A 13,084-nucleotide genomic window follows, 5' to 3' on the forward strand; every position below is an offset into this window, starting at 1 on the left:
CAAGCAGGGGAGCTGCCCCCTAACACCCTCCATGTATTTCCTGAAAAACTGGATGGGACTAGGCTGGATGCAAGGAAGTTACCGAGGCCCACGTGAGACCCATGGTGGGTGCTGACCAATGGGACTCCCCTGGAGAGGCACCTGAGCCTCTGCTTCAGAAGAAACACCCAGAATCCAGCCACTTCTCACCATCCTGATTGCCATCGATCTGGCCTGAGCCACCATCATCTGACCCATGGATGACTGTCCTAGTCCCTCAAAAGTCTCCTCCTTCTTCACTGGCCTTTTAAAACCATAAGGAAATCCCGTTTCTTTTCTTTCCTTTTCTTCTTTCTTTCTTTCTATCTTCCTTTCTTCCCTTCCTTTCTTCCTTCCTTCTTTTTTGAATCTGTCACTCAAAACCTCACATGGGCTCCCCCATTTCAATCAGAGTAAAAGGTCAATGCTGCAAACCATCTGGCCCTAGCAAGCTCTCTGGCCTCTCCTTCCTCCTCTTCTCTCCTCACCCAGCTGGAATCTTCTGTTCCTCAAAACCCATAAGATACACCCCACCTGAGGGTGTGTGTACTGACTGTGCCCTCTATCCGGAACATTCTCAGTTCAGACATCCAAATGACTCACTTCCTCACCTCTTTCAAGCCCTTGCCCAAATGCCACCTTTTCCATGTGTGGTGTTCCCTTTTAAAACTGGGGGGCCTGCGATTCCTGCCTAATTCCTCCTCCACCCACACCGGCACTCCAGACCCTTCCCATTTTGCTCAAACTCTTTTCCTTTTTCTCATAGCACTTACCACCTCATAACACATGATGTAATTAGTTAATTAGTTGATTTCTATCATCTGTCTTTGCCCACTGGAACATAAACTTTACCAAAGCATGATTTAAAAAAAATGTTTTGCTCACTGATCAGCTGCCTAGAACAGTCCCTGGCATATACTATGCCTTCAGTAATTGTATGTTGCATCAGGAAACCCTTCCAGTCTTACACAATTTCATCCACTTGGCTCACAGCACACACCAGCTGGACTTAGATGCATTCATACTCATACCTCTCTAGAGCACATGGACACATGCTTGGAGATGCCACCTACTGGTGTGGATATATAATTGTAAGTTGATAGCTAGACATTTTTCCCTTTGAATATATATATATATATATATATATACACATACAAAGGCCACATGTACACATGCACAGGCATAGACAAATCACATTTTTAAAATTAAGGGCTTTTTGCTTATTTGTTTGTCAGGGAGAGAGAGCGAGAGAGCGAGCACAAGCAGGGGGAGCAGCAGGCAGAGAGAGAGGGAGAAGCAGACTCCCTGCTGAGTGAGGAACCCGATGCAGGGCTTGATTCAAGGACCCTGGGATCATGACCTAAGCCGAAGGCAGATGCCTAACCGACTGAGCCTCCCAGGTGTCCCTTAAATTAAGTTTTTAAGAAAAGATTTAATTTATTTATTTGACAGAGATCACAAGTAGGCAGAGAGACGGGTGTTGGGGGGGGGGGGGCAGGTCCCCTGCTGAGCAGAGAGCCAGATGTGGGGCTTGATCCCAGGATCCTGAGATCATGACCTGAGTCGAAGGCAGAGGCTTAACTCACTGAGCCACCCAGGTGCCCCTAAATTAAATTTTAATATTGACTTGAGGAACTTTTTTAGCAAAATTCAATTATAAAAATATTTCAAACCTACAGAATAGTTGAATGAATTGCACAGTGAACAGCCACCACATAGACTGTACAAATAATGTTTTGCTACATTTGATTGATTGTACATCTATCTATCCACATATTTCTCTGTCCATCCATCAATACATCTTATATGCGTCTCAGGGTAAATTTTAGCCATTGGCATTCTTTTCCCCTAAATACTTCAGCATTAAGGAGAATTCAATATTTGTTTGCTTTTTAGGTAAAATGAACATGTAAAGAATTGCACACATCTTAAGCATACACTTACTGAGCTTTGACAAATGAGTTTTTGACCTGTGTAACTCAAAGCTCTGTCAAGATGGAGAACATCATCATCAGCCCCCAAATTTCCATCATGCCCCTTCCTAGTCATTTTGCTAGCAGGGCAACCACTACTCTGAAGTTTTTCACCATAGATTATTTTTTGCCTCTTCTGGAATTCCATGTACACAGAATAATTTGATAGGTGCTCACATTTATTTATTCATTCCACACAAAAATTTATTCAGCACCTACCCAGTGCTCGTAGACCTGTATCTGATGTCTGTTCACGGGGAGTAATGAGTTCTCCGGTACTGACCAAATGACTGAAGGTGTTTCTAGGCATGGCCTCTGGCCTCGTCTCTTGTTCTCTTGCATTTGCATTGTCTTTGAGAGACCACATGCACAGCTGGGCCTCATAAATAGAAATGCAGACCACTGGTTCCTGGCTGCCCGCCTCTCTCCGCATCCACCTGGGCTCTGGAGGACCCTGGTCCACCACAAGCCCCTCCCACTCACTTCCCACACCAGAGCTTTTTCTGTGCAGGTGAGCCAGGGTGTGTCACAATCTCAGCCAAGGCTGTGCCCAAATGGGTGAAAGTGCCCGTGGGTAGACAGCTGGAAGGACCTGGGCAAGCAGAGGTGACGTGTGTCCCTGCTATCATGTGTAGGGGTGGGAGTGGGGGGTGGAGACTAGTGGGGGGCTGGCGCACAAAGCATGAAAAGAGGAAACCTCAAAGGCTCCTGAACAACAGGGGCTGGGAAGCCAAAGGAGTAGCACTTACCTGGAGCCTCTGAAACCCTGAACACGATGCTCTTGCCCTCCAAAAAGGACCTTAAGACTGCCCTGGAGGTTTTTGCTGTTTTCCAGTGGGTCTTGAGTGTCTTTGTCATCGGTGAGTCTTCAGCCTTCCGTAGGTTGATCACCTGGTGTGGTCTTCCCAGGACTGAGAAGTTTTAGGGTTGAGTGCGGTTTTGAATGGCAAAACCTGGGTTGTCCCAGACAAATCCGGGTGACTAATCACCTCGGCGTCTCGCCTGACTTGCCGGGGCACAGTACTCATGGAATATGGCGTACATGAGGGTATGTGTGGGTGTGTGCCTATGCGGGAGTGCATGTGCGTGCGTGTGTGTGTGTGTGCAAACGAGCCTTGATGCCAATGTGTATGGTGAACCCTCCTGGGTCTACACTGGGGCACGCAGGGCATGTGTGGGGAAGATGGGGAGCAGTGCCATTGAGGTTCCTCAAGGAAAAGGACTTAGCTACAACCTCATGCACTTGAGCAGCTGCCCGGTGGTGGACGGAGGCTCTGAAAGCCCATTGCCTGGAACAGTTCATCCATCTATCCAGCCATTTCCCCCTACTATTTACACTACAATTGCTTTGTGGAAACTACATATACACTGGCCATTGTGTCCTGGATTTTAGAGAAAAGCAGCCCTGTGTGTGTGTGTGTGTGTGTTTGAGTGGGTGGGGGGAAGCTGGAAAAAAATTCTCATTTGTCAGGTGGTCTAGGTGAGGATAAGCAGGAGGCAAGGGTGTGAACCAATGATCTTGTAGGATAACTGGGAAAGAAGAACTCAAGTTGGCCTTGGGAATCCAGGACTTGCTAGTCATTCGGGAGAGTGGGCTAGAGGACAGGGAATGGGAAGCTCGGAGGACTGCCTGGAGTGGACACCAGGACCCCTCTGTGCTGAAAGAGCGGTGTTATTCTAGGAATGATTAGCAGTCAGAGCTGGAAGAGCCCAGCAGAAAGGAATTCATATGTATTCGCGACTTCGTACCAGATATTTTCACATCTATTATTTCCTTGTAGCCTCCTGCCAGCCTTATGAGGTAGAAGCTATCATTATGCATAATAATATATACTAATAGCTACACACACATAATAAGTGTGAATAATATTAGCTAACATTAATTGCACCCTGTTTTCATGTCTGGCACTGTTCTAAGCCCCTTACGTGGCTAATAAGCTCCATTTGTACGGATGAGGGTGCTAAGGGGCACGAGGCATTAAGTGGTCTGTCCAAGATCACAGAGCTGAGGAAGCCGAGGGGCTGTCCTGGGAGTTGAGCGGATCGGGGACTCATCTCACTGCCCAGGCACTCCACCTGAGGCCACGCTGCCTCACAAGATGTCCCCGACACTGTCTGGGTTAAGCAAAGCCTCGGCGAAACAGGGAGGTCTCTTCTGGACTAGACCCATTCCTCTCTTTCTCAACAAAGTCCAGTAGTCTTAGAAAGGGCAAATCAAAAGGCTAAAACCATGAGCCTTAGATCTCTTCCCTAGAGGCAGTCACTTCTAGATTTTTCTTCTGCTATTTATCTCCAGGTTCCTACATTTTACTACTTAAGATGTCTACAGATTACTATAGTATTTCTGACTGGATGGCTTTAGACGTTGTCACTGATTTCCTGATGTGGAAGATGAGAATTTGGCTCTACCTACTGTTGCTAGATCTTTCCTCTTCCTCCATCCTCCTGAGACTGTAATAGTTTGGCTCAATGCCTAACTAACTATGACTGGGAATATCACTAGTGGAGCCATTTTGTGTACTGAGAGCCTATGTCCTTGCCTGTGACAACTTTCTGTTTTCCCTGAACTCATCGTCGTCTCATTCTAAATTTCTTTTGTTATCTATCAGATAGCCATTAACTACACCAAGTCATCTTTGAATCCTCCACAGACATAGTGATCTCTCCATATGTGTGAACACATCAGGAATCTACAGGTCTTCCCCCACTGCTTATTTCCTGGAGGATATGGCTACTGGAACCCAGCATCCTCTTGTTACAAAGCACTGGTCTTCTTAACGCACAGCTCTCACCTCCAGGGCCCTTCAGGCACCACAGGTGCACAGTTTAAGAAGGTGCTCACTCTCCAGGTTGTGCGAATGTTGGGTCAGTACTTGCTTGACCCTGGGACTGTTTTCTTCCATTTTGTGCCCTAGGCACCTGGCTGGCTTTGCCCTAGCCCTGGACCTGGTCATTTCCTCCCTCTGTTGGCTCCTTTCCTGCCCCCCTGCTCTGATCCTGTGCCTTCCTCTGTCTTGGCTGGCTCTCTTATCTTCAAGGAGCCGATCCTCCAGTAGTTTCCTGAGAAAGAGAAATGGGAGACGAACCATCTCAGACTGTATGTCTGAGATTGTCTTGATTCTACTTTTATGCTTGATTAATAATTTGGCTGCATACCGAGTTCATCTTAGCTGTCTGTGTTGAGTGCAAGTGTCTGAGTCTAAAGTCTCTTTGGTTCCATTTGTGGAGAGTAGTCCTTCCCATTGTCCAACTGTATAGGGGAGGGAAGGGGACCTGGAGCTCTAACTACCTCTTCAGTAGACTCTCAGTCAAGGCCCGTGCCTCACACTGCTTTTGTGTGACACCTGCTGGCTCTAGATTCTGAGTTTTTCCCAGATTGTCCAGCACAAACAGGCTTGGTCCTATAGCCATTTCCCAGGTGGGTAACCAGTTTTCAATTTTCTTTGTCTGAAGTCAGTTACTGCCTCCTTCATCTACTTTCCAGCGTGCGAATATCCTGCAGGCATCTCCCGTCCACTGTTGTCTCCGTCAAATTCTTTTTTTCACTGCAGAGTTCTATCTTTTAAAAACATTCTTGGGGGGGGGGGTTGCCTGGGTGGCTCAGTTGGTTGGGGGTCTGCCTTTGGCTTGGGTCATGGTCCCGGTGTCCTGGGATCGAGCCTCGTGTCAGGCTCCCTGCTCGGCGGAGAGCCTGGTTCTCCCTCTCCCGCTCACCCTGCTTGTGTTCCCTCTCTTGCTCTCTCTCTCTCTCTCTCTCTCTGTCAAATAAATAAATCTTAAAACAACAACAACAAACTCTTAGGATAATTTTCATGAGGCCTTGGCAAGGAGTCAAGGTAGAAAAAAGAAAAAAACAGATTATGTTCAGTCTGCCACGCTCAGTTAGAAGTGTGTTCTGTTTTCTAGCCTTTGGTTTTACCCGCTTTCTCTCACAGCTAGCTGTCTTAGTCACAGCTGTTTTAAAAATGGAGTCTGCTCATATTTCTGAGTGTGGCTCCCTAGGACTCTCTCCATGAAGTCCATCCTAACTACTCTACCCTACAGTGCTCCTGTCTCACTGGAGCCTGACACAGCCCAGGTCCTTATTGGGTCCCAGCTCATGTTGTCTTTTGTTTCTCATTTGCCAACTGGTGTGCTCCCAGCCTGGCTGAAGTTAGGTCTTCTCTTTCTCTGGTATTCCCTTCACTGACGCCTCACAGAGAAGATCTGGAGAGGAAAATGTGAGCATGGGGGAAAACCGTTCCTGACTCTGTCTTTCCTGGACTCCCAGCCTCCGAGGGTTAGATCTTAGATCAGAGTGGCCCATCGGTGGCTCCCTGCTGTTGAACACAGCTCAGAGCAGGGCCAGGGCACGTCCTGGGAAGCGGATGGCTTACCGCATGGGACACAGCTGGAGAGGAAAGCACCTTGCCTTCCAGATCCAAAACAGGGGTCCCTAGGACCGACAGGAGAGGGAGGGCTGGGGACATGGGCATGCAGACCCCGTGCTAGGGTGAGGAAGCAAGAGTATTTGGTGAGTGTGGGTGAGTGTGTGTAACCTTGGGGTGGAGAGCCCCCGGAGGGAGGGCAAGTGGGGAGGACTCTTTACAATTCTTTAACTCTGGGCTGGGCTCCTTACAGTCTTCACCGTAATCTCTGTCAACATCTACCTGGTGCTGTTCACGTCATACTGGCCAGTCACTGTGCTCCTTCTCAGCTGGCTGGCTTTCGACTGGAAGACACCCCAGCGAGGTAAGGGTCCCTCTGGGGCTGTGTTGCCACTGGCCACACGCTCTCTTCTCTCTTCTTCTCATAGTCCTGAGAGGCTCTGGTCAACTCCCAGGTGGCCCTTTAGCTTGTTTCTGCTCCCTGGGTTAGAGAAGCTGAGGGAAGAAGCCTTTTCAAAATGCTGGAAAGGCCTGGGCGCCTGGGTGGCTCAGTGGATTAAGCCGCTGCCTTCGGCTCAGGTCATGATCTCAGGGTCCTGGGATCGAGTCCCACATCGGGCTCTCTGCTCAGCAGGGAGCCTGCTTCCCTCTCTCTCTCTCTGGCTGCCTCTCTACTTGTGATTTCTCTCTGTCAAATAAATAAATCTTAAAAAAAAAATGCTGGAAAGGCCTAGAACAGACCCAGAGTGGGTTCCGGGAAAAGCAGTGGGTAAAGCAGCAAGCTGGGCCTGTCCTAAATCGGCCCTGATGTGACATGATTCGCCTCCCTTGTTGCTTACAAGGCCAGGTGACAGTAGGGGATGAGGGGATACCCTGCAGCTGGCCCAAAGGGGCTCTGGAGGAGACAATGGGGGTGGACAAAACGTGGCTACTGGGGCACCTGGGTGGCTCAGTTGTTAAGCGTCTGCCTTCAGCTCAGATCATGATCCCAGAGTCCTGGGATCGAGCCCTGCATTGGGCTCGTGGCTCGCTGGGAAGCCTGCTTCTCCTTCTCTCACTCCCCCTGCTTGTGTTCCCCATCTTGCTGTCTGTGTCTCTCTGTCAAATAAATAAATAAATAAAATCTTAAAAAAAAAACAACAACAAAGATGTGGCTACTTTAGCTCTGTTTTCAGGGGGCCGCCGGATTGACTGTGTGAGGAGATGGTGCATATGGAAACAGTACTGTGATTACTTCCCCCTCAAGGTGAATAGCCCCAGGTCCTCCCACCCCCAACTTGTATCCCGGGCCCAGCCCCAACTCCAGGCCAGCAGTTGGGCCAGGGTGGAGGTTGGGGGCATCATTCCCATTGAGCCCCATGTGAATGATGCCCCCCATCACTGTGTGTTACCCACCTGCCTGACTGGACATGGCCACAATTTCCCTGCCTGGGCTCTGTCTGGAAGAGGAGTACCCTTTCTTGGCCATTCCCCTCCTGACTCTCTTCTCCTCCACAGCTTTTGAAGACTCATGATATCTCCCCCAACCACAACTACATCCTTGTGTGCCACCCTCATGGGCTCTTGTCCCACTCATGCTTTGGCCACTTTGCCACAGATACCTCAGGCTTCTCCAAGATCTTTCCCGGTATCACTCCTCATATTCTCACCCTGGGAGCCTTTTTCTGGGTGCCGTTTCTCAGAGAGTATGTCATGTCTTCAGGTGAGTTGGCTCCTAAGATGTAAAGCCAAAGGAAACATGGCTCCCCCAGGGAGAAGTGTTGGGGAATGGGAGAGAGGCAAGGCCTACTCGGTGATCCTCTCCAGTCTTAGAAAGCTACCTTAGGCTCACCTGCCTGACACGAGGCTCTTCCCTCCTTTGAAGAGGTAGGGAGGAAAGTTAGGAGGTTGGGGAAGTGGCCAATGAGCTTTCAGTGTTTTCTGCCCCTCCCCTCCAGGGGCCTGCTCAGTGAGTCAAGCATCCATGGACTTTCTGCTCACACACAAAGGCAAAGGCAACATGCTGATTGTGGTGGTTGGTGGCCTGGCAGAGTGCAGCTATAGCCTGCCAGGCTCTACTACCCTGTTCTTGAAGAAACGGACTGGCTTTGTACGTGTGGCCCTTCAGCATGGGTAAGGACAGCTCTGAATGCCCAGCATGGAAGGAGTAAGGGATTTTTGAGGAAGTGATACTTAAAAAGGGAGGTAGAAAGCAGCCTCTATGTGGGAGTAGAGTCTGGGCTGGGTCCTCGAGGCATTTCTGCTTATGAGGAAAAGCTGGAGGGCCAGCCCTCGGCTCTTCTCCCTCACGCTAGGGTCTCATCTGGGCCGGTCCCTCTATAAAAGGCCACTGGCCACAAGCTCATGTCAGAGAGACCCCAAACTGCTGTGTGGGTTAGAGGGAAGAAAGCCAAATGAAATGGCCCTTGGGTCTTCTCTTCCAGTGTTTCAGACCTGTAGCTTCACAGGAGGGTCTGGGACCTGCTTCCTTGAGCTTGCTGCTATTTTGCCTCCACACGAAGCTTAGGGTAGAGAGCGGGGCCCTCGCACTTAGTCTGGACCTCGGCCCCCCCTAAGTCACGGGCCAAGAAGTCTAGAGGCAGACCCAGGGACCGCAAGTAGTCAGTGCATCTGGCCATCGAAGGATATGTCTTTCCTCCGCAGAGTTCCTCTAATCCCTGCCTATGCCTTTGGGGAGACAGACCTCTACAATCAGCACATTTTCACCCCTGGGGGCTTGGTGAATCGCTTCCAGAAGTGGGTTCAGCGTATGATACACATCTACCCTTGTGCTTTCTATGGGCGTGGCCTCACGGAGAATTCCTGGGGCTTACTGCCCTTCGCCCGGCCTGTGACTACCGTTGGTGAGTGAGCCCGCCCACTGGCAGCCATGTCTAGGATCTTGGATCCACTTCCGGGGCTTCACCTTAGCTCTGGCTGTGTCCAGAGGCAGGGAGGTAGACTGGAATGAGGGGTATGGTGGGGGGAAGGGCGGGGAGAACCTGGGCTTGAGGGCTGAGGCTCGGGCTGAGGCTCGGGCTGAGGCCCATTCTGAGGAGTGAGCAGTTCTGATGCTTTTCCCTTCTTCTCTGTCTCCTCTGGCAGTCGGAAAGCCGCTACCACTGCCCAAGATTGAGAATCCGAGCGAGGAGACTGTGGCTAGATACCATGCACTCTACATCGATGCCCTACGCCAACTCTTTGACCAGCATAAGACCAAGTATGGCGTCTCAGAGGACCAGGAACTGGTGATTGTTTGACAGACACCCCCAGCGGCTTCTTGGCCTGGGCTGGAAGGTTTCGAATCTGTGGAACAGGAGGACAGAAGTCACCTGTGGGCCTCCTCCTCCTGATCTGGCTAAGTCCGCAATATGAGGAAGCTACTCTCTAGGCCCTGCTTCTTCCTTCATCTCTCTTTCTTCTTCTTCTTTTTTTCTTCCTTCATCTCTTGCCTCCTTCCAGCTCTTCTCTGCTTTCACCTCGGGGCTACCAGGGAAGTAGCCCCCAAAGGCAGGGAAAGCCCTAGCCGAGAGGTAGCCTGAAGTTTGCCTCACCCACGGCCACTCAGCATCAGTACTGAGGAGAACAATGGACAGAATAAAAAGCTCTTCTTCTGATACTGCTTGTGGTCCAACTCATCTGTTTTAAGGGCTGAGGGTCCCTGGGTTCATGGCTGTTTTCTCTAGCTCTCAAGCCGCCCCATCTCCTGGCAGCGAGGCTCCTGCAGGACTGGGTGCCTTGGGAACCTGTGCGCTTGGGAATTCAGGCTCCGCTGCCTTCAAGCCATGTGACACAGGACAAGGTGTCATCTCTGAGGCTGAGCTTCTTCACCTGTAACATGGAACCCAGAATCCCTCCCTCCTCTGCTTACCTCAGAGGCTACTGGGAAGGCCAATGATACTGAATGTGATTGACCTCTGGAAATGGGACAGCTACCCCATATTAGGCTCCTCCACTCATTCTGCCCATTTCCTATCCTTGAGCAGATTCTGCCCTCAATTTCATGGCATCTTGATGCTTGAAAGAAAGTGTACAGAGTAAGCTCTGGTCAGCAGCCCTTTGAATGTTAAAGTCGCCTTTCTACAGTTGGGTGACCTTGGGTGAGCTACTGAGAATCCCCAAGCATTGGTCTCCTCATCTGCCAAATGGGAGGTTACTTCATGGGGAGCTGGAGGCTGGATCTTCCCATGCTGTTAGGGCCTCAGGCCTGAGATGTCTGTCACAGATGCCATAGTGTCAGGCTGAGAAAAGCTCCATGCTGCATCTCTGCCCTCAGAACAGCAATTCTTTCCCACAGGACCTCTAACTTCCTGGACAAGCGGTGATGGGAAAGACCTCAGGTGGTAGGGATGGGGACGTGTGTGGTCTGGCACACACAGAGGATGTGAGAAGTTCTGACAGGAACCTTCAACAATCTTTGGTTGCCTCCTCTGAAATGGGTGCCTTGGCACTTCCCCAGGCTCACCTGTGGCGGCACATGCAAAGCGGCCCCTGGCACACAGGAAGCACTTAAGTTGATTTCAAGAATGGGGGGGCGAAAGAAAAAAAAAGCTTTATTTGCCAAGAATGAACCATTAATTTACACAAACTTACATCCCAGTTTATATACATTATATATAGTTTATATACATAGTATCTCACACTGGATGCCGATCCCCCAAAGCAGCACTGGGCCTGCTCCAGGCCATTCTCACCACAAAGCCCACCCCCCCACCCCAGATGGAAGTTTTTTGAATCAATAAATGACACACCCCGAGTCCCCCTGGAGAGAGCCCCCAAGGGCGTTAAAAGAAACAATCCACTTCCTTCTTTGTGCTCACTGCGGCCTAGGGGAGCCTCCGGGCCAAGGGAGAGCCTGAGTAGCCTAGGACTTCCTGGTAGTGGGCCAGAGCCTTCCAGTACAGAGAACACTGTAGGGAGAATGCCTGGGGGGAGGGGGAAAGAATTCTGATGGCCCCTAAGGGGACTCTCTCCCCTGCCTGGCTGGGCTCCTGAAGGCAGCCCAGCACTTCCAGTCTTGAGTCTGGGGGTAGAAGAAGGGAGGGCTTGGGGCAGGACAGAGGCTGCTCCACCCCCTCACTCTTTTGAGTCGGCAGGTCAGGGCTCGGTCACTTGGCCAGATGACCTTCCATCTCTGGGCCTCTGGGGCTCCCTCTAAAGTTCTCTGACTCTATTCGTATCCACTGGAAGTTACAGAAAACATACGTGCTTGCACAGGGATCCAATCTCTGCTCGCCTCCAGGCTTCTTAGCCCTTTCCTGCTTCGGTTAAAGGAATCTGGCTCAGGATGGATGAGGGGGGCCAGAAGGCAAAGATGACATTTCCCAAGGAACCAGGAGGTGAACAGCCCCCAATGGCTGGCTTTTAGGCTGGCCTTGGCCGCTGAAGCCCAAGCAGCTGGCCAAGGCCCCAGCCATGCAATTCTCCTTCAAACCTCTGCCATCTGTTTGCTCACACAAATGTCCTCATCCCATTCCCCGTGCTAGCCCCGGCCCTCTGATGAACTCACGTCAGCGCCATTTCAGACCGTAAATCTATTCCCACATCCTCTTGCTAGTAAATTGTTTCACCACATTGTTGATGAGCTCACTGCAACAGGGTCCCCAGCTGTCTATTGCTTCTGTCCTCGCCTCCTTCCCTCTAGTTCCTTTGGAGGGTTCACAATGAAGACAGGGTCCCATGAGAAAGCCTATCGCCCCTATAATCCCCTCCTTATCTGGACCTCCGGATGGGAGTCAGAATGTCCTTCAGGGGTACAGTTTGGAAGCCTCCTCCTCCCCTCTCCTCACACACATCTGGCTTTAGAGCCAGGCCTCTCTCTGGGGCCTTTCCTTCATCAGGAGACATCCTGGTAGAACAAAGCCCTCCGTGGGATGTTAGGAAGAACCAAGGAGCCACTGAGTAGCTGTGGGAAGTGGACCAGCTCCCGTGACCTGTCTGTACGGTAACCAGTGGAGGCCCTTGCACATGGCAGGGGCTCCAGTACCCAATGGGTGGGTGGAAGAGCATGAGGGGTATAGTTCTGGGGGTACTGGAGGCCTGCTGCTTCGACATGGTGCCGAGACAATTCTGACCACAAGAGCCCTAAGGCTGATGGCAGTTTCCCAAAGAAATGTCCTACTCTTTTTGCCACAAAGTCCCCGGGAACCAAAAGAACATCAAGGAATTACCATCAAGGAACGAAAACAAGCACCTCTGGGTTTCTCTCTGGGATGCTAAAGGATCTGGGGTCCTTATTCCCATTTTTGTTGGTTCTCTCTAGACTGCAAGTTCAACACAATGCTGCATAATGGAATAGCTTTGGAGGCGGATCTGGCCGAAGCCCCGGGCCGTGGCCTAAACTGGTGGGGATCCTGGAAAAGCACTTCACCTCTCCCGGGCCCTTTCTACACAATGGGATTCATAGTATCCTCAAAGGAGATAATGAGAAAGTACTTTCCAGACTTTAAGGAGAGGTTCCCTTCAGTTCTTGCTATAACTCAGGGCAGTCTAAGGTACTTTCCAGGAGCCTGGGCCAGATGCATGCCTCAAGTTCACCCCACTTGGAGTTGCAAGGCTGTCATTAGCAACCAGACAATGGTGGCATAGCCTGCCACTCTGGTCTGGACCTGCCATGGGGCGAGCATTATGGCTCTTTGGAAAGGGAAGGTACAGTGGATAAATGAGTACCAGTTCTTGGTGGATTTCAGCTGCCTGAAGAATAAGTCCCTTCTCCCCTCCCCTCCCCTCCCCTCCCTTCCTTTCCTC

General features: G+C 50.7%; 1 protein-coding gene across 1 annotated transcript; it reads left to right on the plus strand.

Moving 5' to 3' along the window:
• Positions 1-2,766: 2,766 nt before the first annotated feature.
• AWAT2 (acyl-CoA wax alcohol acyltransferase 2) lies at positions 2,767-9,597 on the plus strand. The gene is made up of 7 exons (XM_059385670.1): positions 2,767-2,851; positions 6,612-6,722; positions 7,534-7,604; positions 7,856-8,060; positions 8,296-8,470; positions 9,002-9,201; positions 9,443-9,597. Exons 1-7 carry the CDS (start codon positions 2,767-2,769, stop codon positions 9,595-9,597), a joined length of 1,002 nt encoding a protein of 333 aa, XP_059241653.1.
• The last annotated feature ends 3,487 nt before the right edge of the window (positions 9,598-13,084 follow it).

The sequence above is a fragment of the Mustela nigripes genome, chromosome X (assembly GCF_022355385.1).
Source record: "Mustela nigripes isolate SB6536 chromosome X, MUSNIG.SB6536, whole genome shotgun sequence".
Classification (NCBI taxonomy): domain Eukaryota; kingdom Metazoa; phylum Chordata; class Mammalia; order Carnivora; family Mustelidae; genus Mustela; species Mustela nigripes.